Source organism: Haemorhous mexicanus, chromosome 30 (assembly GCF_027477595.1).
Source record: "Haemorhous mexicanus isolate bHaeMex1 chromosome 30, bHaeMex1.pri, whole genome shotgun sequence".
Classification (NCBI taxonomy): domain Eukaryota; kingdom Metazoa; phylum Chordata; class Aves; order Passeriformes; family Fringillidae; genus Haemorhous; species Haemorhous mexicanus.
In genome coordinates, this window is record NC_082370.1 from 5,015,710 (window position 1) to 5,042,729 (window position 27,020).

Below are 27,020 nucleotides of genomic sequence, written 5' to 3' on the forward strand. Positions count from 1 at the left end.
ATCTCATACCACAGCCCAAGGAGTCCAAAATCTAGCCCCCCTCCCCCGGGATCCCACATTCCAACACCCCCGCACCCAAGTAACCCATAAATCCGGCCCTCCGCAGGGCATCCTACACCTAGCCCCTCCCAGCGATCTCAGAATTCACTCTCTCCACCCCCAGGAATCCTACATCCACACCCCGAAGGACCCCCAAATTCTACTCTCCCCCAGGAATCCCATATCCACCACACCACCCACCCCGCTGTCTGGAGCCCGTGCCGGCAGACAGACAGACACCCTGGGCTTGGTGTCCCTGTCCTTGTCCCCTAAGCAAGGTGATGGTGGAGAACAGGGCCCACTCATCTCCCCAGGGTGGCACCGAGTCACTCACAGGCCCCAAGGTGACATGTGTTTATTACAGGCTGGGGGTGAGGGGGGGGAACTGGCCGGGGACCCCCAGCCCACAGACCCCAGTGGGGAGGGCTGGGGGGAAGCTGTGAGAGCCAGGCTGGGCTTGCTGGGGCCTCCTCTCCCAGGCAGCCCCCACTCTCAGACCCCAAAGTACCACGCCAGGGAAACCCGTATGTTTCAGGGGCTCCTGCCCAGCTGCTGGCCATGAGGGATGGACCTGTAGCCCCCCCAAACGCCACTGCTGTGGGGAACACCCCTGCTGCTCCCTGACAAAGGGGGAGCAAACCCTCGGGGATGGCTGTGACCTCTGCCCACTCCCAGGTGTCCTGACAACCGTCCAGTGAGGAAGTGAAGGAGGGGGAAGCCAGGAGAAGGCCTCCCCTGGGGCTGGGTAGAGGGCGGGGGCAGCACAGCCCCCTTGGGATACCCTGGAGTGGGGTAGGTGAGAGGATATGGGGGTGCCAGGTGGGCAGGGTGCTGGCAGAGGCAGGCAGGGGCAGGCTTCCCCATCCCCACTGCCCCTACCCAGCACCCATCTCCACCTGTGAGGGTCAAAGCTGCCCTGTGCCAGGGCAGGGAGGGCTCCCAGAAACCCCAAAAGCAGTATCCTGCTCCACCAAAAACAATAATTATGCCACCCAACGCGACCCAACACGCTCCCTCTATTCCAGAAAAACATGGAGCATTGGCAGCTCGAGGTGAGGGGAGGGGAGAGGAGGGGAGGAGAGGGGTCCTGCTGCCCAGGTTGCCGTGGTGACAGGATGTAAATCTGCCCACTTCCTCAGGCTTCCCCTCACAGCATGGATGGGTGCCGGCAGCGTGGATCAGTGAGTCCCGGGCACTGGCGCTGGCTGGGAGGATCCTGGTGGGCATCCAGGGGCAGGCAGGTCGCCTCTCCCTGCTTTATTTTTCAGTTGTTTTTGCCACTGTCAAAACTGGACGGCGCCGGGGGAGATGTTGAACATGGAGGGGTCGAATTTCTGGCCGCGGAATGGCGAGCCCTCGGTGTCCCAGCCCTTCTTTAACATCTCATGCACCTTCTGCAAAGAGGCCGCAGGCTTCCGTCAGCCCGGGGTGACGCCACGCTGCTCCCCACACCCCCTGCTCTCCCAGCAGCTCATTCCACAGCCCTTGGGGCTGCGTGGCCACCTGACCCATGGGAAGGGATGTGGGCAGCAGTGCCCCTTCCTGCTTGGCTGGCAGTGGTCATTGCCAGGGGCACACACCATTTCTGTGCCTGGGAAAGGGCAGACAGCACCCAGAGCAGCACCAGGCGGCTCCTGGGTCGGGCTGAGCCCAGACCCATGTGGGTGCAGCCCTGAGCAGGGCCAGCTGGGGAGAGAGGCTCAGGGATGTGGGGTCCATCCCTGGTACAGGGGTCTGGGCTTACAGGCACCTCCCAGGCAGGAGTTCATGGCAAAAGATCAATCAGCAAAACCTCACCCCTCCAAATCCGAAATGTTAGTGTGGGGGAACATGTGAAGAGGAGCTCTGAAATGGAGCAGAGCCATGGGGCCCCTTTTCCTGGGGATGGGACCCTTGAAAGGCAGGTGGCCCAAGGTAGCCAGCACCTACCAGCTCATGGCTCTGGGGCTTGCCCTGCAGCTTCTGGTGGTAGTCAAAGGTGAGGCGATCCAGCACAGCATGCTCCTCCTCGTCCACCGTGGCCATGGAGCGCTCCTTGTTGATCTTGTCAATGTCGATCTGCTCCTCGCCCTCCAGGATGGCATTCCACCAGTACTCATCCCCCTTGTTCAGGCTGATCTGGGGACAAGCTGTGGGTCAGCGAATGGGGAGAGCAGCCCCTGTCCTGCCCAGGATGTGGCTGGTACCCTGCCCACCTCACAGTTCCATGGCAGGGATGCAGAGCTCAGCTGACAGCAGCATGGCGCTTGCCCACCAGTGGAAGTCAAGCTCACACTAATCCAGCCTCACAGCTGGCAGAAGGGTGGCATGTGCCTCCCTCCCTCAGCAGCCAAAAGCTTTGCACAACCCTGCTGTGGGCCCCCACAGCCCCACCTCACACCCTGAGGATGAAATCTCAGCCCACGCTATGGCTCAAAGTCAGGACCAGTGTCCCCCAGCAGTGCCTGCCTGGGGGTGACACTGGCCTGGGGCCACATGGCTGACACAGCAGCAGTGGCAGAGCCCAGGACTGTGGGATGAGGAGGCTGTGTCTGGTGGAGTGTGCAGCCATCTTGCCTTTCTCTAACCTAGAAGGAACCTTGGCCTCAGCTCCTCTGGCTGGTGGGTGGCAGCACGGGTGGCAAAGGAGGCAAGGTCATCACCTGCTGCTCTGTGCCACCCCTGCTGACTGCTAGCACCTGCTTCCCGTGGCACCACAGCTCAGCAGCAGCCCTGGAGGGATGGACAAGGAGAGGGGATATCTCCCTGCTCCAGCCAACACCCTCGGTGGGAAAAGCCACCTGCTGCAGTCACAGGCATCCTGGTGGCAGTGCCTCGAACAGAGCTGGCTGGCCAGAGGGGCTGTGCTGAGGCCAGCATGGGGCATCCTGCAATGGGAACTCCAACTTGCTTTTAGCTTTTCCAGGAAGAGTGGGCTGCTTCCTCCCATGTTATTTTAGCACTAATCCCAGCAGCAGGGCAGATTTATGGCATTTGTCGGCCTCTGCAAAATCATCAATAAAGGCAGACAATACAATTTGCTCAAACCTCCCAGGAAGCTCAATAGCTCCGGAGGGGAGAACACGGACAGCCATTCCTGTTACGGAGCCAAGCTTCTCCGTGGTGTGAAGAAAAGGAACCAATTAATACAGGAAGGGGGTGGCTGGGGTTTAATCCTTCTGGGAGAGCAGAGCCGGTAAAATATTCCAGCTTGGGGAAGGAGTTAGTTTTTCCAGCTAGACAGGCATGCTTGTTCTCTTTTTAATTGCACAGTTCCACTCTGGAGGGGAGGGAGAGCCACTGAGGGTTTGCTCCTGGGCTTCCCAACCCTGGGTGGGCAGGTGGAGGAGTGGAGGAGCCCCCAGAACATCACCCTAAGACAGAGAGCAAAGCGGAGGGACAGCAGCCCTGACTGTCCACACTTGCAGCAGGAGCACCCTTCAGGCTCCTCAGGTTTGGAACATGAGGGATGACCCCGTGGTGCTGCTGGCAAGCTGTGAACTGCCCCGGTGAGGGCTCTCAGCAGTATGGGGAGGGCAGGGCTGAGCACCATGAACTGTATCCCCTCAGCCTCACGGCTCACAGGATGGCAAGCCGAGACTGCAATAAACCTTCAAGGCAGGACTTGCTGACAAAAGCCCAAGCGTGGAAAACAAAGGCTGAGAGGAAGAGAAAAAGAGAAGGAATGGGAGAAAAATCCTCCACAACGAAAATAATACCAAAAGGAGTTGTGCACAACACCCAGTGGGGATTGCTAAAAACAGCGAGGTTATTTTAATCTCACTTTCAACAAGCAAGCGGGTGTGACAGAGAAGGGAGAGCACAGGGATGACACCCAGGACCAGGGTACTGTGCAGCATGCCACAGGCAGGGTCACGATCCTGGGACAAAATCCTGAGCAGGAGGAATGGACAGGCCCCCTTCCCACGTCACCAGAGCACTGCGGAACAATGCCAGCTGGATTCTGCTGCCGTGCACACGGGTGTGCCAAAGGATGAGATGAGAAACATGTTGGTGTCAGGCTGGGCTCCAGCTGGGAGAGCTCCATGGAGCAGGAGGCGGAAGGCAGAGTGGTCTCTGAATGCTGGTGAGGGGAGTTCTGGGGCTGCTGGAGTGTGAGTGACATAATGAAGATGATATATGAATAAGAACACCAGGCAGGATGGGGGAAGCAGAACTAGGTTGGGTTGTAAGACAAAAAAATCTTCCCAGGATAAGAGCTAGAGGAGAAGGGAGTCTGCTCGTGGCACGGCCGTGAGTGGCATCCCAGAGGGAGCTGGGAGGAGGCCAGGGAGGCTGAGGACAGTGAGAAAGCTGTTACTGCAGCCACCTGAAGAATCTGGGGATCTTGATGATCCCGGACACGCCCTGCAAGAGGACACAGGACTCAACAGCCTCTCTGCACAGCACTGAGACCTGTTCAGACAGACAGGACCAAGCAAGAGAGATTCCACCTCCTTGGCACCAAGACCAAGTTCTGCTGCAGGGATCACATCAATTCACAGACCATGAACATGCAGCATGGACAGGGCCACCAAGCTGCCCCAAGCAGTCCCCAAGGCAGGCAGGATCTCCTTGGACAACCCCAGCACTGGCAGTGGGTGAGCTCAGTTTTGGCTACATCCACACCCTGCCAGAGAATGCCACCCCTGGGTCTCACAGGGAAGCTGGGCAGCAGGCAGCACCTTGCAGCTTCTTGCAGGAGGGAGACAGTCCAACTGCTGCATTTGGAGCTCACACGGCGCGATGCACAAACTGGGGCACAGAAAGGGTCCATGTGCCACATAAGCTCCAAATGAACCCCAATGGCCCCATCCAGGCGCTGAATGAAGCAATGCCTTCCCACAAGGGTGGGAGTCCCCTGATGAATGAATCGGGAGGAGGCGCAAACCACTCCTGGCTACTCAGCGCATGGAAAAAGGAGCTGCTCTTGGGCGAGGATTACTCACTCTGCTCCAGTTACCTTACAATTCTTCAAGCGAGATCTCATCCCACCATCAATATGTTGGCAGCCAGCTGGAGATCCTCACAAGCCTGGGCTCGTGCTATTCCAGGCAGGACCCAGCTCTAGGGTCGGGGTGATGGGCCCCCTCTGCTCCCCGCGGCCACTCTGGGAGGCACCGAGCCTCGCTCCGCCCGCACCGTTCCCAGCCTCTGACGGGCACTCAAGAGACACTGCCTCCCTTGCTGATGCTGGCAACACCCACCAGGGACTTCCAGATTTCCATCCACACTGTGGAGCAGCCACTCATTGGGCCACCTCCTCTTCAACGCATTCATGCCTTTCCAGGATTGTTTCTTTGTCCCAGATAATTTTCAAGATGTTTATGAATATTTACAAAATGCAGGTTAAGGATGCCAATACCACATCCCTTCAATGGCCTAGCAGCATCAGAGGAGCTCCTCTCCCTTGCAGGGATCTCACTCAACCTTTTGACACCAGCCTGTCACTCGAGGTACGCCCCTGTGGATCAGCAGTGGTCGAGTGGCACTGTGCAGCCTCCCCAAACACCATTCACAGGATTCCTGTCTCTGGCAGCATATTTCCACTCCATTTTCCACTGTGAGGGCTTGGATTTGGGTGCTCATCTGCTGCCACCCTCGTGCCACAGGGAGAAAGGCTCAGAGCCACCTCACTCCCTCCCAGGAGACAGTGTGTGTCCCCTCCTGGGTCTCACAACAGCTTTGGGACTCCTGAAACTCTCCTGGAAAAGCCTCTGGGTAGAAAAGGATAGGGCAAAGATGGTCACAGGTAGCAAAATCCTGCTCCTAGCACAATCCTGGCCCCCAAACTGGTATATGAACTTTGGAAACTGTTTGACACTCAAGATCCCAGGGTGAAGGGCAGAACTCCTGCAGCAGCTCTGGCTGTGAACACAGCTGAACTCACACGCTCAGCCTGAACATCTGGAGCACTTCAGAAATGAGGCTTGGAGCTGGGAACCCAACAATAATACACAGCTGAGCATCAGCTGCCCTGAGACCTCCTTGACAGGGATGATTTGGGACAACAGGCCCACAGCAAACCACCTGCAGGAGGCAGAGGGGCCACAGTGCCCACCTCAAACAGGGCAAGTAGGAATCCCATGACGGGACAGAAAGGAATGGGGGGGAACAGGCACCTGCCAAGATGCTGGGGTCAGAGTGGGGCCAGGAGAACTGGAGGGCAGAGTCAGCAAGGCCAGGTGGGCAGGACCAGCACTGCAGTGCAGGGCCCCATGCTGGGATTGAGGGCAGAGACCACCCTCAAGTGATGGGTGTGCTGCCCACCCTCAGCTGGAGCTGGGGACCCCTCTGCCCGGCCCAACAGTTGTGCTGCCCAGCCCACACCCTGACAGCCAAGTCAGGAGTAGGAGGCAAGGCACAGCACACAGGCAAGGGCAGCATGAGCCAGGAGCTGGACAGGCAAAGCCAGACACATCTAGAGCTGCTCCAGTTTCCTGGGTTAAGCGTGGCAGAGCTGCAAGCCAAGGAGACACAGCTGGTGTAGACCACCCTTACCAAAACACACTTCCCAGGCTCCAGGCTCCACAGGGAACTCTCCGTGTTGATCTTGTGGGTGAGCTTCCCTTCCATGAGGACGTGTTGGCTGCTTCCCTCCAGCACTGCTACACGAATTGCACCACTGCTGATATCCACAGACACCTGGAAAAAAAGACAGACACAATAATCCTGAAGGCTCCTGCTTCCCTTCTCACTGTGCAAGCTGGGGTTTGGGGTCAAGTGCACTTGCAGGGGATGAGAGAGAGAAGAGCTTCCAGCCCTGCCTGTAGCAGCAGGGTGTGAATCCCACTGTTCTCTCATAGCAAAGAGTGACAGTTTGGAGGAGAGAGGGAACCTCTTCAGGGAAAGAAAAGCAGTACAGCCCAGCAATCGGGGGGACCCCTGACGGATTCAAGTTAGCTGGTTCTACCCCGTGCCTCAGTTTCCCCTCAAAGAAGACCAGTAATGCTACAGGCCTCCAAACAGCATCCACAGGTTGGACATCTACTTGCTGTGAGAGAGCTCTTTAGGGGTGTGTCTGTCTGCCACCGTGCCAAGCTGGTCATGACTGTGTGATGATCCTGACTGGTCATGATCCTGATAGCTGAGCAGGGGCTGATAGTGTCGAGGCTCCCACACCAGGGCTGCAGCAGGTAATCCCCTATTTGCTGTACCATGCTGAAAGCTTGCTCCTTGGCTCTGCTTCTGCTGCTGGAGCCAGCCCTGGGCTCAGCCCAGGCCTCCTGTCGGGTGTGTGAGGAGGGGCTGTGTGCAGGAGGAATGCTGCAGCACGCTTTCCTGGCTCCCAGCTACAGGGGCAGCTCTGTCCCCAGGAACAGGGCCAGCTCCCGCCCACAGCAGCCATATGGGGAACCCTGCTCTGACCTGCCATGCAGGTGACATGGCTGTCCCCTGGGGAGACAGAGGCAGGCTGTGAGAGGCACGCAGTTCTCTTGGTCTCTGTAGAGACCATATGTTCTCTCCTGTCCCCTCCAGCCCTGAGGTGCTGCCAGCAGAGCCCGTGCCAAGCCAGGGGATGTGGGGAGGACCTGGCTGGGAAGGGGCAGGATTGTGGCCCCCTGCACTGGCCTGAGAGGAGGAGACTGCAGTGAGATTTGCCTGCATTCTCTCCCAGAGTTCCCCCAGATCTTCCTCCAGCTCTGCAGATCTCATTTGAAATGTTATTACATTATCCATTACCTAGGAGACTTCCAGCAGCTCACTAGCTCCACGCAGGCAGAAGACAGGCAGAGCTGCTCCAGCCAGGGAGGGAACGCGGCTGTGTGTGACTGATGTCACCAGGGTACAGCCCCCGGAGCTGCTGTGTGCTCCAGTAGGGGCACAGGAGGCCCAGCTCACACAGCACAGGGACTGAGCTCCAGGGGGAGCTGGGAGCAGGACTGTGCTCACAGGGGACCGGGGAAGGGATGAGAGGATGGCAGAGGACAGCAGCTGTCACCTGGCATGTGGCTCTGGACAGCCTCTGCAAGAGCAGCTGCCCTGGGATGAAAACACCTCCAGGGGAGGTGCTCTCCCCATGGAGCAGCTCCCTCAGCCCAGTGATGACACCTTACTGCAGAGAGGCAAGGGGATGAGGCTCTGCCCTCCTCTACCATCATCTGCCCAGGTTCCTGGGTGCAAGGACAGAGCTGCTGATGCTGGGCTCTCAGCACGGGACAGGGCCTGTCCAGAAAGGACCAAGGGGAAAAAGGCAAGGTGACTCCTAAGCTGAAGACACGGACGGCACCGGTCTGCAGCAGGCATTGTGTCTGTGGGTTCTGCATGGACAAGAACAACCAAATGTGAGAGGGCTTTATTCACAGGTGGCTGCACGAGATACCTGGTGGGGCCAAGGAACACCTTTTAGGTAGCTCTGGGACCAGCAACGCCTTGGGAGAGGGAGCAGAGAAACCCAAACGGAAGAGGAGATACAGTCTGGGAAGACTCCACCTGGCCACTTTGCTGTGCAAGAAGACAACATGAGAAGCAATTGCAACACCTCCTTCTATCTGCATCTAGCAAGAAGGTCCCACCCAGCACACCAGCCCCCCAGGAGTAGGGACAGGGGCAGCACATACCCTGCTGGAGAGCCCTGCCCCTCCGTGCATGGAGGGACATGTCTGAGAGGACTCATGCATGCACAAGGTGGTACCTGTGGACAGCCCTCACCTGGGCAAGGCCAAGAACAACCCACAGTGCTCTCGCAGCTCTGAAGCATCTTCTCCCTCCCCACGTGCTCCCTGTGAGCACCTTTGCTCCCCGGAGCACCTGGCTGTCCCCAAGGAAAGCCAGCTCTCACTGTGTGCTGTGGCCTTTTCACCACAGTGATTTCTGTGCACACTGCACGCCCACGCCCACCCACGCAGCCCAAACAAGCAAATACAAACCGAGAGAGGAATCGAGCTTGTCTCCTTTTGAGTTCAGCAAAGAGAGGGCCTGGAGTCATCATCTCTATTTGAGGGCTCAGATCCATGGACCTCTGTAGCGCCCACAAGTAGATCAGAGGGAGGGGACCATGGAGGAAGAAGATGTTCTCACCTACCCAAATCCCCATTCCTGCTTCAAGGACACCTGAGCTCCATACAAGGAAACCTTAAGCTCACCAGAGCAAAATGTGCCATAGCAACAGCCTGAAACCCAAAAAGTGTCATAAGGAAGACTGTGAGCAGCATTAGAGTTGGGTGCACTCTGAACCCAGGGACCAAATGGGGAAATTTTTAATCTTGCCTTGGCAGGCAGAAGCCAAAAACCTGGTAATTTTTTTAAAATATGAAGTTGTCTGAATGCAAGAGAATGTTGCTCTTGTGCAAGTACCCATGAACAACATGTCCAAAGTACATGGAGATTTTAAATTGCTCTGAGCCCTCCTGCTCTGGCCCAAGACCCAGCCTGTCTGTTCTCATTCCGAGGCTGGGAATACACAGAATCATTTGGAAATGGAAACTCAGCTGCCAAGAGGAGCCCCAAGGATGGATGAACAAAACACCAGGAAAAAGAGTGCAAGAGAAGGGAAGTCCAGCATCTGAACAACCAATTGCTTCAAGAGGGCAGCGTGGGCAGGTACTGGGGCAAGGGTAGAAAGAGCCATGCCACAGGCACTGGCAGAGGAAGGGGATGTCTTAAAGCCCCTCTGCCTGCTCTGAGGTGCAGGGACTCTTCCACAGCCATGGCACAGTCTTGAACCAAGGAAAGGTTAGGAAACCACATCCTGTCTCCACTCCCGTGAGCTCCTGCAGGCTCCTGAACCTCCCAATGGCCAAGGATGGAGCAGACAGAGCCCTGTGGGGGGTTTTTGGCAAGAATACAACTTCCCTGGCATGGAGGAAACTTCTCTAGTCAGGGAGAGGAGCCTTGATCAAAGTTTGATGCAGAGGGATGGAATATCCATCTGGACACCCCAGAATCCCTTCAAGAAACAGAGTGGGTTTGTTTTAGAGACCCACTGGGAGAGATGCATCTTCCTGGTGCCCTGCTGTGCCTGTGACAGCCGTGTGCCCCCTCACCCCTCTGGCCCGGGCTGCTGCTGCTGCTGCCAGTGACATTCCTTGGCATGCTGAGGAGCTGTGTAGGCTGAAGCCAGTGACAAACTCCAGCATGCTCCTTTCAGCCACCCTGGAAGCAGAGGAGAGCAGGAGGTGGGGGAGCACAGGCTTCCCAAATGGAAAAATACAGAGGGAAGGGCAGCACTTGATAAAGAGTTCTAGCTCCAGCTAAGGCCAGCCACGGGCACACTCCTTCTGGGTCCCTGACCAGGAGGGAACAGAAGTGGTGCAGGAAAAACAACGTGAGCACAAGCAGAACAGGAAGTTCCTGCCTGAGCCAAAGAGAGAGGAGAGACCTCTGTGCACAAAGCCAGCCAGGAAGAGGGGCTGGCCCGCAGCCTCCACCCCAGGCCGGCTCCCTTCCATCTAGAGCAGGTCAAGCCACACAGGGGCTGTGCCTGATCCAGCTCCCCAGTGCCAGGGGAGCTGTTCCAGCAGCTCCTGCTTCCAAACAGAAGGCAGAAGACACTCAGAGCCAGAGGAACAACTGAGGAAGGGCATCCATCCCCAGACAGGCTCCGAAACATGCGTGTGAGTATGCAGGTAGTGAAAGCAGAAAGAAAAAGCACAGAAGGCATGAGGCAGAGCCAGGGAGCCTAGCTGAGATGGAGCAGAGGACACTGCAGCACAACAGGAACACGGACAGGCTGTGATCTCAGTCCTCACAAGACTCACACTGTGGAATAAGGCACAACCATATCTTGGTCCTTCAATACAAAACACAGTCTGCCAGGAAAGCTACGCACCCCAACGGTAAGGGAAATGCTGAAGAGACACCACTCACATCACTTTACCTGTTTGCCCTTGACAATGTGCTTGGGCACAGGCACTTTAATTTCCAGGTCACTGTAATCTTGGGACCAGGTGTAATTCTCTCGCACAGCTCCGTTGTAGCTGTCAGGGTTTGTCTGGAACTGCTCCTGTCTCCTGTGGGGGGAGAAAGAAGAGACAGGTTAAATGTCAGATAGATCAGAGCCTGGAGAGAGCAGGAAGCCTGAGAACAGGATGCAAGAAACCAAAGGGAGGGCATAGCCTCTGCTTGGTCCTCCTACAGCATCTCCAAGGCTGGGCTCCTGCAGAGTCTCCCCCTCACTGCTGGCTCTATGGAAGGCAGCAGGTCCAAGTAAGCAGGCACAGGACAGAGGGACCACAGCCACCCTGCCCACTGTGGGTGATTCACATTCCTGTCTCCCCAGTCTGCTGTAGGGACAACAACCCTGCTGAAGGGACAACGGGTGAGACACACGATGGTTTGGCTGCCCAAAAGGTGCAGAGTGGCCCCCAGTGGGCCCAGGGTGCCTTCCTGGCCACCTCTGCTCCAGTGCAGAGTTCCTCGTTCCCTCCACTTCCCATCAGCTGGAGCAGGGACACTGGCACAAGCTGGGTGTGAGCTGTCCCCCAAGCCACTGTCATGGCTGCAGAGGTGGTGGCCTATGGTTGTGACCTGAAAGCACAGCAAGCACTGGTTCTCCCCACCCCGACTTTAACATTTGGGAAAACCACCAGCTGTTATGAGCAGGGCAATTGCTCACAGGGAGGTGATGAGCTGGGGACCAGGATGCCTCAAAAGCCATACCAAGGTGCCTGGACAAGTGAATCATGGGCAACACTCTGAGCACAACACTCTGAGCACAACACTGCCCCTTCCAGCTGTGGAAACGCCAGAAAGCTGAGGAGATGGCTGCAGGGGTAAGATGGAGTTTATCAGATCAATAAGCAATAATCAATACAGTGTTTCCAGACAAGAAAAGAGATCACCACACCTATATCCCTTTAAACTGCTGGGCTGGGGATCTATTCCACTGAACCCTCACAGAGAGGGCTTTCAAATAAAATCAAATCTCTTCTAAAGATAGCTGTGGTGCTAACAAAAGGCAGAGTTATTTTAAAATGTTTTGATACCCACCTAGGCTTCAATGTAGAGCTGGATAAACATGGGGCTCAGGAACTTACATAAAGGGGGGGCTGGTGAAGAGCAGCCCCAGGGCACAGACAGTCCTGGGGAGCCTATCTTCCTGTGCCCCACTGCCTTCCTGGCACCCCCACTCTGGGGGGGCCCTCACCAGTATGGGGTGGGGCTGGCTCCAGCAGCACAGTGCCCTGAGGGTTATGTAAGAGCCATCTCTTTAAATTCAATTAGGCTGTAAGACAGCTGGAGGGGGCTGTCAATGTGGCTGCACCTCCCCATTTTTTTTCTCTTTGGTTTCACCGGGTGCACCAAGGGTTTCACCTGCCCTGTTCCACCTGTGCACCGGGGTAGTTCCGATCCGCTCCCAGGCCCTGAAGGCACTGCTGGGACTGGCAGCTCACAGGCTGCCAGCCTCAGCTGGCCATTTCAGGGGGCATCGCTTCATTTTTCGGGCATCTTGGCCTTGCCTGGCAGTCGCCCATTGGGTGCCCATTGCCATGGAAACAGGGTTGGCATGGCAGCGCGCACCGGGCTGGTGCGTTGGCTCCAGCTGTCGCTTCCCAGCCGCCCCCGGACTGGAGGAGTCAAACAGGCTGGAGGGCGAGGAGCCGAACGCTGCAGGCGACCAGGGGCTGTGCTGGCAGGGTCTGCAGGGCCCAGCGCTCACCCCCGTGGGAAGGAAACCTGCTGAAATGCAAAGGCATGGCCCCAGGCATTGTCTCTTGTGGCCCCTGGTCCCCACCTAGGAACAGCCCAGTGGTGGCAACCAGCTTGGCTCTCAAGGCACAACTGTCTCAGAGACCACCCTGCCTCAGCCCCTGGCATGGAGGAGGGTCTGTGCAGCCCAGGGCAGCTTGGCTGGTTAAATACCCTTGCAAGATGTTTACCCATGCTGTGGGATCTGCCCAGGCACGGCATAGCTTCATGGGATTCCTGCTCTCCACCCCAGGCTGGTCACAAGGCCATACGGTGAACCAGAGGACAAATCTGACCCGATTTTAAACCCAGCTGGGTTTTTTTCCTCCTAAGAGAGTGTTTCCTTCTAAGCAGTGTGGGCCACTATCTGTTCTTCTGTGATCTTCAGGGGCAGCAGCATGGAGGGGGTTCAACATCCAAAGTCCTACCTGCACCACCCTTCAGTTCTCTGCAGCCTCCCTCCATGAGAAGCCCAGCCTTCTAGCTCAGTGGCCATGCTGGCCAAGGCGGAGCCCAACCTGGCTCCTCCCAAACCTGCCAGCAAGTCACCTGGAGGAAGCTGGGAATTGCCACCCCAAGTGTCGATGGCTCCCCACAGTCACAAAAGAACCAGACAAGAACCATCAAACAGCTGTTTTCCCTGGCCTGTTCCCTCTGGACCTCTCCTGGGAAAAAATCAAAAGGGAGCAGGAAGAGGCAGTGGGCTTATGCCCAGCCAAGGCTTGTGAGACCAGATGCAGATCATCAAAGGTGGGAGAAATCCACTGGTACAAAGGCACACACAGTGAGATGCCAGCTGCAAATGCCACACAGCCTCAGCATGGATAAATACACTCACTGTCACAAAGCCACCAGGTCTGCGTGGATGTCCCTTCTCTTCCTCAGGAGAAGAGCACCGGGGCAGAGCAGATCCCAGCCAGGCAGTTCTGGATGTTGTAGCCCCACTGGGAGATTACCAAATGCCATCTCACTGCTCATGAGGGCACGAGTGGACTCACCAGCCCCACAGCCAGTTTTAACTGTGCAACAGGGAAACTGAGGCAGGACTTGCTCTGCAGGGACGCTGTCCAACGTCTCTCTGCTCAGTACAGGAACTGTGCAGGTGACAGCAGCCTTACTCCCAGCCCAACTGTCCCTGTGGGACAGCTCTATCATTCTCCAGAGCTGCTACTGTGCCAAAACTGGAGCACAGCCAGTTGAAGAAGGGACATGTCACCACCACCTCTGCCATCACGTGCAGCTCACTGGACGAGCTCAGCCCCACTGCCTCGGCCCTGCAGACCCTCATCCAGCTTCAGGGGGAGAAGTCCCCCCTGAAGAGTGTCTAAACCTCCCTCCAGCCACAGCTGCTCATCCTGGGGGTGTGAGTTCCAGAGCCATCACTTCTCCACTCCTCTCCTCCCCAATTCCCAGTCCAAATCCCTCCAGATGTTTACCCAAGACACCACCAACCTCTGCTTCAGCTCTGTTTCCAATGTTAAAAATCCATGCAGTGGGCTTTGTACCCCTGAACAGGATCACTGGGGGACTCGCAAAGCCTGGATAATTTCACTGCCAGTGTAACTGCCAGCTCTGGAGCCATGGAGGATCCAGGGTGGTGAAGGCAGGCCACAGCCTTGTTAAGCACTGCTGACAAACGGCTGACAGCTCTACCACCTCCTGGAGCAACTCTTCCTTTTCTGGACGTTTTCCAACCAGATCTCTGCCTGGTCCAACTGTGCTTAGCACACACCAGTGTCACTCCAGAATTGGACCCTGCTCCTTGGCTGGGAGGCAGCTTCCCTCACCGTACACAGGAGACAGCTCTGGCTCACAGCAGGCTGGGCCAAGCCACGCCGCCACGCCCGAGGTGGCTCTCCTGGCCAAAGGCATCCGTCACGTTGTCTTAAGAGCACCACTGTGCAGGGGGCAAGAGAACCTCCTGCACCAACACCATGGCTCCTGCTCCCATCCCCAGACCCAGCAGCTGAAGAGAGAGGTCAGATCCAGCACGCATGGGTTGGGTGGCGATTGTCCACGCTCCTGGTGCCACGGTCACCCACCGGACTGCCTGAACGCCTGCTGGGTTGGGGCAGGTGGTGGCAGGACTGAGAGGAGGGAGGGTGACAAAGCACCAGCTTTTAAACCCAAGGGTTTGGCACTGCGTGCACTTGGCTGCCGGGTGGTGGGGATGGTGGGGGTGGGTCTATGTGTTCTGTCTTGTTCTATTTTTGCTCGCAATGTGTCATTTTGGGGGAGGTGAAACCTTTAACAATGCACCGTCGAGAAGCAGCCGATCTGTTCCCCACTCCTCAGAGCCACATGGCACAGCCGCTGCGCATCCCTGGGACTGGAGCCACTCCCTCCCTACACAGGGGCCAGACCCTGGGCAGCCACACAAGGGGGCAAGCCTCCCGGAGAGGTGGCAGCGCTGTCCTCGCTGGGCATGCTGGATGTCAAGCCCCATACACAGATTCCTGGGCATTTCTTACCCCGGGAATCCCAGCTCCGTGGGTTGGTGACGCACAATGAGCTGAGCAATGTGGAAATGGCAACAGCAATCCCCGCTCTGTGGACAGTCAACTGAGCACGTTTCTGTCCTTGGAACTCAACAGCTGCAGCACCAACTCTGTGAACACAGTGCTGGACACAAAAGAAGAGCAGGAACCAAACACACTAAAGGATCTGGTTGGTTGAGCTGAGAAGAAGCAGGGCAGCTCACTGAGTTCCTCTTCACTCAGGAGTCTTGGTGCAAGCATGCAGAAGTTGAGGAAAAGACACAGCAGTATGAGGAGCAGAGGTGAGAAAGTGTTATGGGAGGGAACTGATACGGCATTATGCCAATGGACCTCTTTTTTCCCCCGTAAGAAGAAGGAAAAAATTCCAAGGATTTTGAGAACAACTCGATGAAGGTGATCCTCTCAGCCTGGAGCAGTTCAACTGCAGGTAGCACAGGGCTGCTGGGAACCAGCACCATGTCAGCAACCACCATCCTCCTGCTGTGGCAACACTCATGTCACCCACCTAGGGCGGCCTGTCAGAGCCCTGGCAGCCTCCAGGCACTCATACCACCCCCAAATCCCTGCTCCCTCCTGGGGAAGCACCTTGCACCACACCTGCATCCTGCCCTTCCAGCACTAAAGGGGCTGCATGCAGCCCAGCAGGGCAGAAACCACAGAAGAGTGCCAGCTAGGCAGGCAGGCAGGCAGGGGGATGGCAGAGCCCATTCTGCATCACTGCAGAAAGACCACGCTCACCCAAAGACACCAGCACACACAACAGAATACAGATTTACTGGAATACGGATTTCCAGAATTTCTGCCTACTAGCCCTTCAGATGAGAACCAAAAGTGCCTCAAGCTACAGGAAAGTCTGTGCACCCCAAAAAGCTGCTACCAAGCTTCAGCCAAAGCTAAAAACACCAGCTTCTAAGATTATTTTGAGGAGGGTAAAGTGTTCCCTCTGCTCCTCAGGGTTCCAGTGTGGCTGCTGTAGCAACAGGTAGGGAAGCCAGAGGTTTGACCTCATCAGAAAGCTGCATTCCCAAAGCTGCAGGGACCGTGCACGGAAAATCCCAGCTTTGCGCTCCTGCTGCAAGCAAGCTGAAAAGGAGCCTCCCTCCCACCTCCAGATTTAACATCTTTTGGCATCAAAACATCAGGACTGTTGCACTTTCTGTCTCTGGGTTCTGCCTGGGAAGTGCCAGGGTAGGAAAACGTAGACTGCAGCTCTCAGACCTTCGCTGGGGTCCAGGAGGCACCCAGGGCTCCACAAAGGCTTCTTTGTACCAGCACTTCAACTAATGAGGGCTCTGGCACAGCACTAAGCAAGCTGAATGCCAAATCCCTTCCTTTACAGTTCAAGTCACACTGCAGTCAATAAGCTTCAGGATCCACTCTGATCCATCCCGATCCTCTCTGACACTCCTTGTCCAGCAGCAAGCTCCAGCCCTCAGCAGCAGTGGTCCAGGGCCCTCCCAGTCCTCAGGATTTCTTCCAACCCAGGTGTGTTTGGTTTGCAGGAGAACCACCCAAATCCAGTTTTGGAAAGTCTTCTTCATCCCCAAAGTGGGCAAAGGTCTGTCAACACTTCCCCATAGCCCATTATCCCTGGGGTCCTCAGCACACACCTCCAGGACTGCACTGTGCAGTTTGGTGACTCTGCTCTCAAAAACACAAAGCGAAAAACGCAAGCCAGTGCCTTCCCCCTTCAGGCAGAGCCCAGCCAGGAAGTGCAGCCCAGGCTCAAGCCTGCAGTGCCCACCATCAGCCTTACAAGGATCATGGAATCGTGGAATTATTTTGGTTGGAAAAACCCTCTGAGACCATCAAGTCCAATTGTGTCTCCAGCACCGTCAAGGCCACCACTAACTCACGTACCCAAGCACCAAATCTGCACATTTGTCAAACCCCCCAGGAATAAGTACTCCATCATCATGGCCCTGGGCAGCCTGTGCCAGGGCTGGACAGCCCTTTCCATGAAGGAACCTTCCCAATAGCCAACCTAAACATCCCCTGACACAACTTGAGGTTGTTTTCTTTTCTCCAGTCCCTTGTTCTCTAGGAGCGGAGCCAGATCCCCTCCTGTCACAGAGCTGTCAAGAGTAAGAAGGTTCCTCCTGAGCCTCCTTTTCTCCAGGATAAGCCCCTTCAGCTCTATCAGCTGCTCCTCATATGACTTGTACTTCAAAGGTCACCTCACCTTCCAGAAGCCTCCGAGCTACAACTTACCACCAGGATGGGACCAACAACCAAAACTCAAGCCCATCAAGACACATTTCCCTAGATCCCATTGTGTCACCAAGCCTGGGTGACGCAGTGGGAAGGTGCCCACATGATGCCTTTGCTGCTCTACTCAGCAGCCACCCAACAAATCCACCTGCCTCCTCTGCATCTGGAGCCCCCACCAGCCCCACCAAGATGCTCTGCCGCCCTCCCTGCTGGGGGAGAGCCTTGCTCTTTTCCAAGCTCGCTCATTTCAGGAGAGCTCTGAGCCTTCCCTTTTGCGTCCCAAGTTATTTACAGAGCTGTTCCACAGCGCCAGCTTACTGACATTAGGCAAGTTGAAATGCCACCACCAGCTTGCAGAAAAGTGCTGGAGTGCTGGCACCAGGGGGCTAAATTTCACTACTGCTGGGATATTTAGGTCAAGGACATGCCACCATTTGGAAAAGACCCCTGGAATCTTTATTGTTTGCACAGCACTTATACACCCGTGGGCTTCACAGATCCCCTGAGGGAGAGACCTACACGCAGCCAGCCAGGCTGCCCTGGGAAAGGGGGATAAGACCAAAGGAAGCCAATGGGATTGAGCTGTGGGAATAGAGGACAAGGTAGCCTCTCAGACTCCGGCACCACCAACATAACCTGGCCCAATCCAGGTAGTTTTCCATGTTAGGCCCCTTTTGGTGAGCACTGCAATATTAAACCAAGCAAACAGCGATTGCTTTTTTACCTAAGAATTGGGCACATGCTGTCCCTTGGTTTCCAGCCCTGGGATTTTCTGCTTGTTGAGAGAAAAATTTATAGGTTTTAATTTAGTTATTTTTGGTCCCAGGACCTAATTTTGGAGCTCAGTACCTTGGTAGGGCAACCAAAAGCCTTAGCAGTCAGTGCAGCACAGGGAAGGTGGCACTCTGCTGCTGATCTCAGCTACCCAACCAGAGGGGCCTGGTTCTCCATGAGAACACTGGAAAACTGGACCCTGACTGCTCCTCATCATCTAATAACAATCCCCCCAAAGGGCTGAAGGAGCAAGTGTTTAGAAAGCCTCTGAGCCACTATGTATCAGGGTAGGGTGGAAGCACAGAGAAAGTATCACTGCACCGCTCATTCTGTTCTTCTCTCTTCCCCCAGCATCTGCTGCCGATGGAGACAGGATATGGGGCCAGATGGAGCTCGGCTGTATCAGGTCAGGCCGTTCTCTGAGCTCTGTCTGACTCCTGCTCATGACAGGCCTTGGCCGTGCTGGAGGAATTCCCTGTGCACAGCCCCACGTGCATAAGAGGAATCAGAACCAGGACAGATTCTCCTTAAATATGGATCAAGATCAGCTCTTTTCTAGGTCAGGCTGGAAAAACAGCATGGACTCTGAGATGAGCTCATCAAGAAAGCCCAAAGGGGCACTGAGGAAGGAAACCAGTTTAACTGGCTGCTCGTCTGGACAGTCCCAAACAAAACTGCTTGAGCACCTAAGGGTTCCCATCCTTCTGAATAGAAAAGGCTTGATAGGAGAAAGCTTGGGACAACGCAGCTTCTGAGTCAAACAAAACCAGCCTTGAAGTTAGCAGTGTGCAGCAACAGCTCCTCTTCATAGCCCTGCTCCCCCAGAGAGGGTGACCAGCAGTGAAATTCCTGTCCCCGGCACCTCAAGGAGGATGCAGCCATGCCAGGAAGCCCATCCTGCAGGCACCTCACAACAAAATGCCATCTGGGCTTCCAGCAAAGCCAAGCTGTTGCTAAGTTGAGTTAGATTCACACAGGCGCCTCATGGAAATTTCCCGGAGCACTGCTGTGTCATCCCAGGGATGCTCCCAGTGTGGCTCACAAAGGGTTAACTCCAGGTCGCCAAGGACTCTGGGAATGGGAGTGGTGGGTCTCAGGAGAGAGCTGGAATGTCAGGAGTGCCTCACCACATTAATGCATTTCAGTTCAATCCAGCCAGCCAGCCAGGAGTACCCCAGGGATTTCTGTAGGTCACTGCTGAGCCCCAACTCCCGCCCCCAGGGACAGCAGAGCAATGCCAGGTAGACCAGCCAGGTGCAGGGCTCACCTGGACCAGGTGAATGAGGCACTCAGCATGGCAGGGCTCTGCTGCTCAGCAGCAGCCTGTCTGCCCTCCTCCTTGGCACAATGGTACTGTGTGCGTAGGGTGAGTGGAGCCCCTTCCCCAGTCACAGACCTCAGAACACCGGAAGGGTCTCCTTCAAGGCCCCACAAAGTGGGGAGCCATGAAGAGCCTCCTCCTCACCTCAGCCCACTCCTCTTGCTTCCCCTTTCCTCTCCACACCACAGAAGGCTGAGGCCACAGAGACCCCAGGGTTTCATTCTGCCCTGCATGTTGCTGTGCCCAGCAGCAGCCAAAGGCTTCCTCAGGAACAAGGCACTTGCACATCCTCCTGGCCCCACCTGGCACAGTGTTCTGTGCCCCAGTGGCCCTGCTTCCAGCCCTGGCTGTGCTGTCCACACCCAAAGATCCTCCTCTCAGAGACCTCACCTGCCCAGATGATCACTAAATTACAGACCAGAGCTGCCCCACCCTGAGCACACCTAGCTGGAGCACCTAGCAGAGACTCAAGAGCTGGAGGGAGAAACACCTGAAGGTGAGACATTCACCATCATGCACAGGCTTCCAGGACTGCCCTTCCCAGCCTCCTGCACTACCTCCTGCCCATACCTGGAATAAGAGAAGGGACTCACAGGACAGGGGGATGAGAGCTTCCCCCCCAGTTCACACTGGGAGAAAGCAAGGAGCAGAGGGAAGCCAGGAACCAAAGTCATAAAGCACAAGCACAGGCCAGGCTGCGCAGTGCCACACGTGGGCTGCCAGGCTCTATTTTAAATGCTGTGTGGCAAATATATGCAGGATGGAATCCAAGCTGGGGGAAGGGGAGGGTGCTGGGCAGCAGAGGTGTTCAAAATTAGGAGCTGAGCTCAGGCAAGGATGGCTTCTGGGAGCAGATGGGGGAAGAGCCAGAGCTGGGACTGTGCAGCTGCAATGCGAGGAAGAACAGCCCCATGGTGAGGTGTGAGGGCTGTGCCCTGCTACCCTCCTGGCAAGGCAGGGACAGCAAGAGAGCTGCAACAACTGGGGCAGCTGCAAGAGGAGCCTGGATTCTTCCGTGGCACAGAGACCTCTGTCCCCCTCGGCACAGCTCCTGGCACGAGTGTCACCCCAAAGATACCTCAGTCCCAGTGTATTTACACCAGCTGCTGCTGGGCCATCTGGCACAGCAACATGCAGGGCAGCAAAGAGGAACTGATTCCCCTACCTTTCCCAAGTGAGGAAGGTGAGGGAGTTGGGGAGACCTGGCCGGGCCCCAGACAGAGCCCTGAAAACCTCCACACCTGCAAAACTGGCTTGATTCATCTGGATCGACCCTGAAAAAGCTGCTACCATCTCCCTGTGCTTCCTAAGATGTTCCCAACCAACAGCCCAGCATCCAAGCACAGCGCGAGGCTCTGATGGGAGCTGGCAGATCTGGGATGGTACCTGCCCTACATTTCCAGAGCTGTCAGGTTGACAGAATGAGCAAGTTTTTATATAGATTCTAGTGGCAGCGGTTTTCTTCACCAGCGGCTGGAGGGGTGGGGGGAAGGAAGGGAAATGGAAAATATTTTTGTTTAAGCTCTTTTCTGCATTCCTGTTGCCAGATTTGTGCATTACTCATGCGCCCCTCGTAGCCAGGCTGGTAGCTCTGGGTTTTGCTCAGAAGGAAGGGGCTGTGGAGAATTAAGCAGTTGGTTAAATTATTAATAGTCTGTCGGGGGGTGCCCGCCCGGCCCCCAGTGCCTTTTCGGGGGCTCCAGTGCCCCCCAGAGGCATCGAAACCAACTACAGCGCCTTGGCAAACCCGCGGGCTCCTCTGCCCTCCTTCAACCCGCACACACCCCACTCTACGGGTCTGGGAACCACGAGACTCCTGCGACTGGGACGGGGCCACCTGCACCTGGCCTCACCCACCACGGGTTCAAACTGGGTGGGCGCCAAGGGGGTTGCAGGTGTTCCACCCCACCAGCAAGTTTAGGGTGATGGGAGCAGTAAGAGAAGAGGGAGAAGAGCCCATTGGGGAGGACAGAAGTTGCAGTGACAGCTCTATGCAGCAGAAGGCACCTTCTATTAGTGGCAACACCCAGGGGAGAGCTGCCACGCAGGGCTTGGTGTTCAATGCCACAGCTGCAGGCTGCAAAACAGCACCTGAGGTTGAGGAATGACAGGGGCCAAGCTGCAGCAGTGCCAGGACACACTCAGAGGGTGGCACTTGCAAGGGTTGAGTTTTAACCAGGCTCTCACCACACAAAGCAGAAACCATCCCTCTTGGCTCCACCACACTCGCTGTCAGACCAATCCTGCTCTCACATGAGCCCCCACCTTCCTTCCTGATCCCTCCAGTTTCCTTCCTGCAGCCCTGACATTTGTTTTAGGCAGCTGAACTCTCCTCACACCAGCTGCTGCCCCACAACCAAAGTCCTGAGGTGAAACTTCACGGGGCAAGCCACAGCAAACATGGCCTGCACAGGGACAGGAGCAACTGGCACTCAGCCCAGCCCAGCTCCCTCTGCTCACAGGCCTCCCATCTCTCCCTCTCTTCTCCACTGGGAGAAAACTGGGCTGGACACACCCCGGCCTCTGCTGTGCACTCTGGCAGGGCTTTTTCTGACTTGCTAATTTTGCCCAGGGACAACCCACCTTTACCAAGAGAGCTCCAGCACAGGCCTTGCAGATGATTTTGGTTTTGGCTTCTGGATTATCTTTACCCCGTGGAATGCACATCAGTTACACACAAGCCCTTTCTCCTCCTCCCACTGGGCCATGTGACTCAGCAGGCCCTCGCCTGTCCCCTTTGCCCCTCCCCAAGGGTGGCCACTCCAAGGCTCATCCCCAACACAGCCAGAGCTCAGGCTCTTCTCCAACACAGCCTCTAGCCAAGGCTGCAGAACCTGACTCCACATTGTCCTAGAATAATGCAATCATGGAATACCCTGAGCCGGAAGGCACCCACGAGGACCATCGAGTCCAACTGCTGGCCTTGCACAGGACAACCTCAACAATGCCACCATTTGCCCGAGAGCATTGTCCAAATGCTCCTTGAGCTCTGGCAGCCCTGAAGCCGTGACCACAGAGCCCATTTGAGTGCCCAGCCATCTCCTGGGGGAAGAACCAAACGTCTCCATTCCTGCCACCCATCATTCCCCTGCTCCCAAGATTTTGGTCCTCAGACTATGCCTTCCATAGGCCAAGGCATATGGAATATGCCCCAGAGTCTGAGCTCTGAATTCTCTATCCCCTCAGAGGCATCAGCCATCCCAGTCCTTACAGGATTTGGGGTTCCTCCAGTGGTCCACTTCTTTCTGACAGCTTGCTCTTCCAAATGACATGTTCAAAACCAGCTGGGAGGAGGGATCACCAGCCCAAGCTTCCCTCCTCACCAAGCACCAGGGGACAGCAGGGACAAGGCACAGCAAAGCCCCGCATGTGGTCAGGACCACTGTGGTGATCAGAGAGGGTCAGCACAGCCACCACATGGGTCTGGCCATAGAACACACCAGGGAGGGGAGGAGATGGAGGAGATGGAGTCTGCACAGCCAGCTCACAGCATCACCCCCAACCTGGTCAGCAAAGAAACACAGGAGTCTGAACCTCAGTGAGGCATGAGGGCCCTGAGTAAGGGCTGGGCAGCTCTGACTTGTCTCAGGGTCAGGGTGATGCCAGGGAATGATGAATGAAGCCTGTACAGGACCTGCATTCAAGTACATGGTTCAGAGAGGCCATGCTGGCCCTCTGCAGCCAACAGCTTGCTGCTCAGCAGAGCCAGACTGGAAGTGTCCCAGAAGCTGTGGAACGACTTTGACACAAAGACATTTCTGCACAAATGGAGACTGCTTGGCACTGCTGGAAAGCCACCAAGCCTAGCTAAAGAGAAAACTCTGCAGCACTTGCTGGATCTTCCTTGTGGGGAGTTACACAATACCTCCAACCTTGGAAGCCTGCAAGAGAAATCCTCACAGACTCCCGAAGGGCTGAGTGCCTGCAGAGGAAAGCCAAAACCCAAAAAGGGCTATGCAGGGAACAGTGGATGCCCTGTCCACAGTTCTGCCTCCCCCCACCAGGAGCACGAAAAGAGTGAGAGAGCCTTACGTGGGCAGCTCTGCTGGGGCAGCAGCCCCTGGAGGCTCCACTGGCAGCGGGCTGGGGGCTGCAGCGCCCTGGGCTGCAGCTGGTTCCTGCGTGCCTGCAGCTTCCCCAGCATCTGCTGCTGGGATGTGCTCCGTCGTCTCCACCTCTATCTCCTGAGCTGCAGGACACAGCTTCACCCTCTCAGCAGCTGCAGCTGCCTCCTCCTCCTCCTCCTTCCTCCTCAGCTTGGCCTCCAGCTCGCGGCGCCTCTTCTCATCGTCCTGCCTGGCCATGCGCTCGAACACCCGGAACGCCTGGGGGGAACAGAAACACAGTGAGCAGCACAGTGAGCAGCACTCCAGCTCTGCCTGGTGCCAGACAAGGACAGGAGCAGCATCACACACCTGGGCACCTGCTCCTTCCTGCCCTGCCTCTCTCTGCACCACACACCTACCCCGAACTGCTGCAGTCACCACAAAAGCAGCTGATGGCTCTTTGGAAAGTCCAATGGCTACGTCAAGCACACCTCAGAAACCCCTGGGGGCATTTTGGAATTGTTTCTAGGGTTGTGTTCTCAGAACCATCCACACCCTAGCCTGGAAAGAGGGCTGGTTACTCCAAGGAAAAGCAGAGCAGTGAGATTCAGCTCTTGGCAGGAGAGGGCTCCAAGAAAGCCTTCCCATACCCCGTATTCCAGGCTCACCCAGGGACAAGCCTGGACTCAGAAAAAGTCTCCAACAGGCAAGCAGGACGAGCTGCCCCAGGAGAAGCTGCTGGACAGCTGAGCTGGCACTGGCTGTGCCCAGGCAGACAGGTGCAGGAGAAGATGTGATCCCAGGAGATGCAATCCTACCCCTCAGCTGGCCTCCTGCCCAGCCTGCCCAGTGCAGGCTGGAGGTCAGACATGACCCACAACTGTGCCTGCAGCGAGGGATGGCCACTCCAACCCTGCACCTGCTCCTTGGACGGGCTGCGAGTCCTCCCACCCCACTGCCAGGCTTTGGGGCTGTAAAAGTGTGTGCTCTAAAAAGTGTGCAAGCATCCAACACAGCCCTCCTTCGTTTCCCAGGAACATTCTGGAGGCAGATTTAGTGCTTGCAGCAGGGGACTGGCACACCTGCTTGATTTGAGTCTTTCTCTGGGCCCAGGAGGTGCACGATGGCCCAAGGAGGGCTCCTGTCAGCACAACCACAACAGCACAGAAGCTCGTGCCACTCAGCCCAGCTCTCCTCCCCATGCAGTGAGCACAGGGGAGGGTGTGGGAGAGGTGAGTACCAGCCCTGCATGGATCATGGAAAGCAACACCTCAGAACTGTGTCAACAGCAGCTGAGCAAGGATGAGGAGGAACGAGCCCCTTCCACACTGTCCCCACACCCTGGGTACCTCTGGTTGTGCCATGAGGCTGCCCTAACACCCTCCCACGGCAGGAACGCTGCCCCTCCTGCATTGTGCCCGGTCCCAGAAGCTCTCGAGGGGACACCAGCCAGGAACCCAAGTTCGGACCGAGGTCCGGGCTGATGTCACAGTCTGGCTCTTCCTTCCCACCAGGGTCTCGCAATCCCCGCCTGCCTCTGGGGCTCCTTGTCTTCTTACAAGGGTGACGCTTTCCCCGCTTCAAGGGACCTCTCCTGCCTTCCTCTGCGCTCGTCCGGGCAGCGCCGGTGCCCCGGGGGGTGCTGTGCTGCCCGACCCCCGCTCTGCCCGGAGCTAACCCCGCGGCCGGCCCGATATCAACACCGCCCAGCCAGGGAGACACGGCCCGTGCGGCTCGGCCCCGAGGCAGCGCCAGCCCCGGTCGCCGGCAAGGCCGGGCCGCGCCATCCCCCCGGGCCCGCCGGTACCTGCAGGGCCATGGCCTGCGCCGCGCCGGGCGGGAAGCCCAGGCGGTCCCCGGGCCGCAGAAGGAGCCGATAGAAGTCGGTCTTGCGGTAGAGGAAGCCGAAGAGAATGCGCAGGAATTCCTCCACGTTGCCGACATGCTGCAGGATGCCCAGCAGTGCCTGGTCGTACATGTCAGTGAGCGCGGCCTCCATGGCGGCCCCGGGCCCGCTGTCACGGCAACGGGTTCGGCCGTACTTCCGGTCCGCCCGGAACCCGCCTCGCGCACATCTATTCCGGCCGCCCGGGAGTTCCTCCCCCCCCCCCCCCACTCAGGGTTCCAGGGCATTCCCGGTCCCCGGTGGCACGGCTGGCACCTCCTGGCGCTTCCCAGCAGCAGCAGCGGACGCCTAGACCCCGCGGCCCCGTGCCCGGTGTCCCACTGCCCGTGCCCTCCGTGTCCCCCGTGCCCCCGGCCGCCCCCTCCCCTCGCCATCCCCGGCTCTGCCCGCGGCGGGAAGGGGCTGCAGCTCCCACTCCGCGCCTGCAGGTGGCGCCCAAGCCCCGCGGCCGCCGCTCATGGGCGGGGCCAGGGCAGGGTGCGGCACCGGAAGCGGCACCGGAAGCGGCACCGGAAGCGGCACCGGAAGCGGCACCGGAAGCGGCACCGGAAGCGGCACCGGAAGCGGCACCGGAAGCGGCACCGGAAGCGGCACCGGAAGCGGCACCGGCCGGGCGGGGCGGGTGGGGGCGGCTCCGGCCAGAGCGGCTGCGTTTATCCAGCCGTCCACAAAGGCCCCGGGACACACCGCATTAAAGCTACCGAAACCAAAAACGGTTCCATCAGCAGCTCCCCTCGATCAGCACTGCGACCATCCAATAACCCACCCCCCGGAGGCCCCCTGCAGTGCCCCTCTCCGAGCCCGCAGGGGTTGGGGTGCCATCCCCCAGAGAGGGGCCACCCCCAGAGAGGGGCCATCCCCCAGAGAGGGGCCACCCCCAGAGAGGGGCCATCCCCAGGCCGCCCTTTGGCCCCGTGTGGCGTTGCTCCGTGCAGAAGGGTAGTCAGGCAGGAGCTGCCCCTGGTGAAGCTGTGCTGGCTGTCCTGGGTCACCTCGTGCCCTCCGGGCCTCGGCAGAGCTCCCAGGAGGAGCTTAGGGATCTGCTCCCTCATCTCCCCAGAACAGGATCTGCTCCCTCATCTCCCCAGAACGGGATCTGCTCCCTCACCTCCCCAGAACGGGATCTGCTCCCTCACCTCCCCAGAACGGGATCTGCTCCCTCACCTCCCCAGAACGGGATCTGCTCCCTCACCTCCCCAGAACGGGATCTGCTCCCTCATCTTCCCCGGCGCACGGTTGAGCCCGAGGAGCTGGTAGTTCCCAGAGTCTGGGTATTTCTTTTCAGTCAGGTGTAGATCCTGTTCATGAACATTTTAATGCCTGTAGTAACACTGGAACAACATACTTTGCTCTGTGCTGTAAAACACGTTTACAACTCTGCAGATACTTTTTAGGTTATTTATAAGTTGTCTAAGGACCTGGCTGAAAGTTGCCCAGGGCAGTGGCACAGTGGCCTGGCACGGAGGTGGCCAGCAAAGGTGGGTTGGTGAAGGAGCAGCTGCATGGTGCCCCGCAGACATCTGGGGACTGGTTTGGCATTGGTTAGCAGGTGCTGAGCAGTTGTAATGTGCATCACTTGTTTTCTTGTCTGTTGTCTCCCTCTCACCAAGTCCATT

The 27,020-nt window shown here is 57.2% G+C and overlaps 1 protein-coding gene across 1 annotated transcript; it reads right to left on the reverse strand.

Moving 5' to 3' along the window:
* Positions 1–378: 378 nt before the first annotated feature.
* On the reverse strand, positions 379–25,631 carry NUDCD3 (NudC domain containing 3). Its single transcript, XM_059870498.1, is given in 7 exon segments — positions 379–1,433; positions 1,969–2,157; positions 6,520–6,663; positions 10,838–10,970; positions 23,485–23,777; positions 25,306–25,593; positions 25,596–25,631. Coding segments are annotated over 7 exon segments (1,194 nt in total). The 3' UTR covers positions 379–1,322.
* Positions 25,632–27,020: the final 1,389 nt, after the last annotated feature.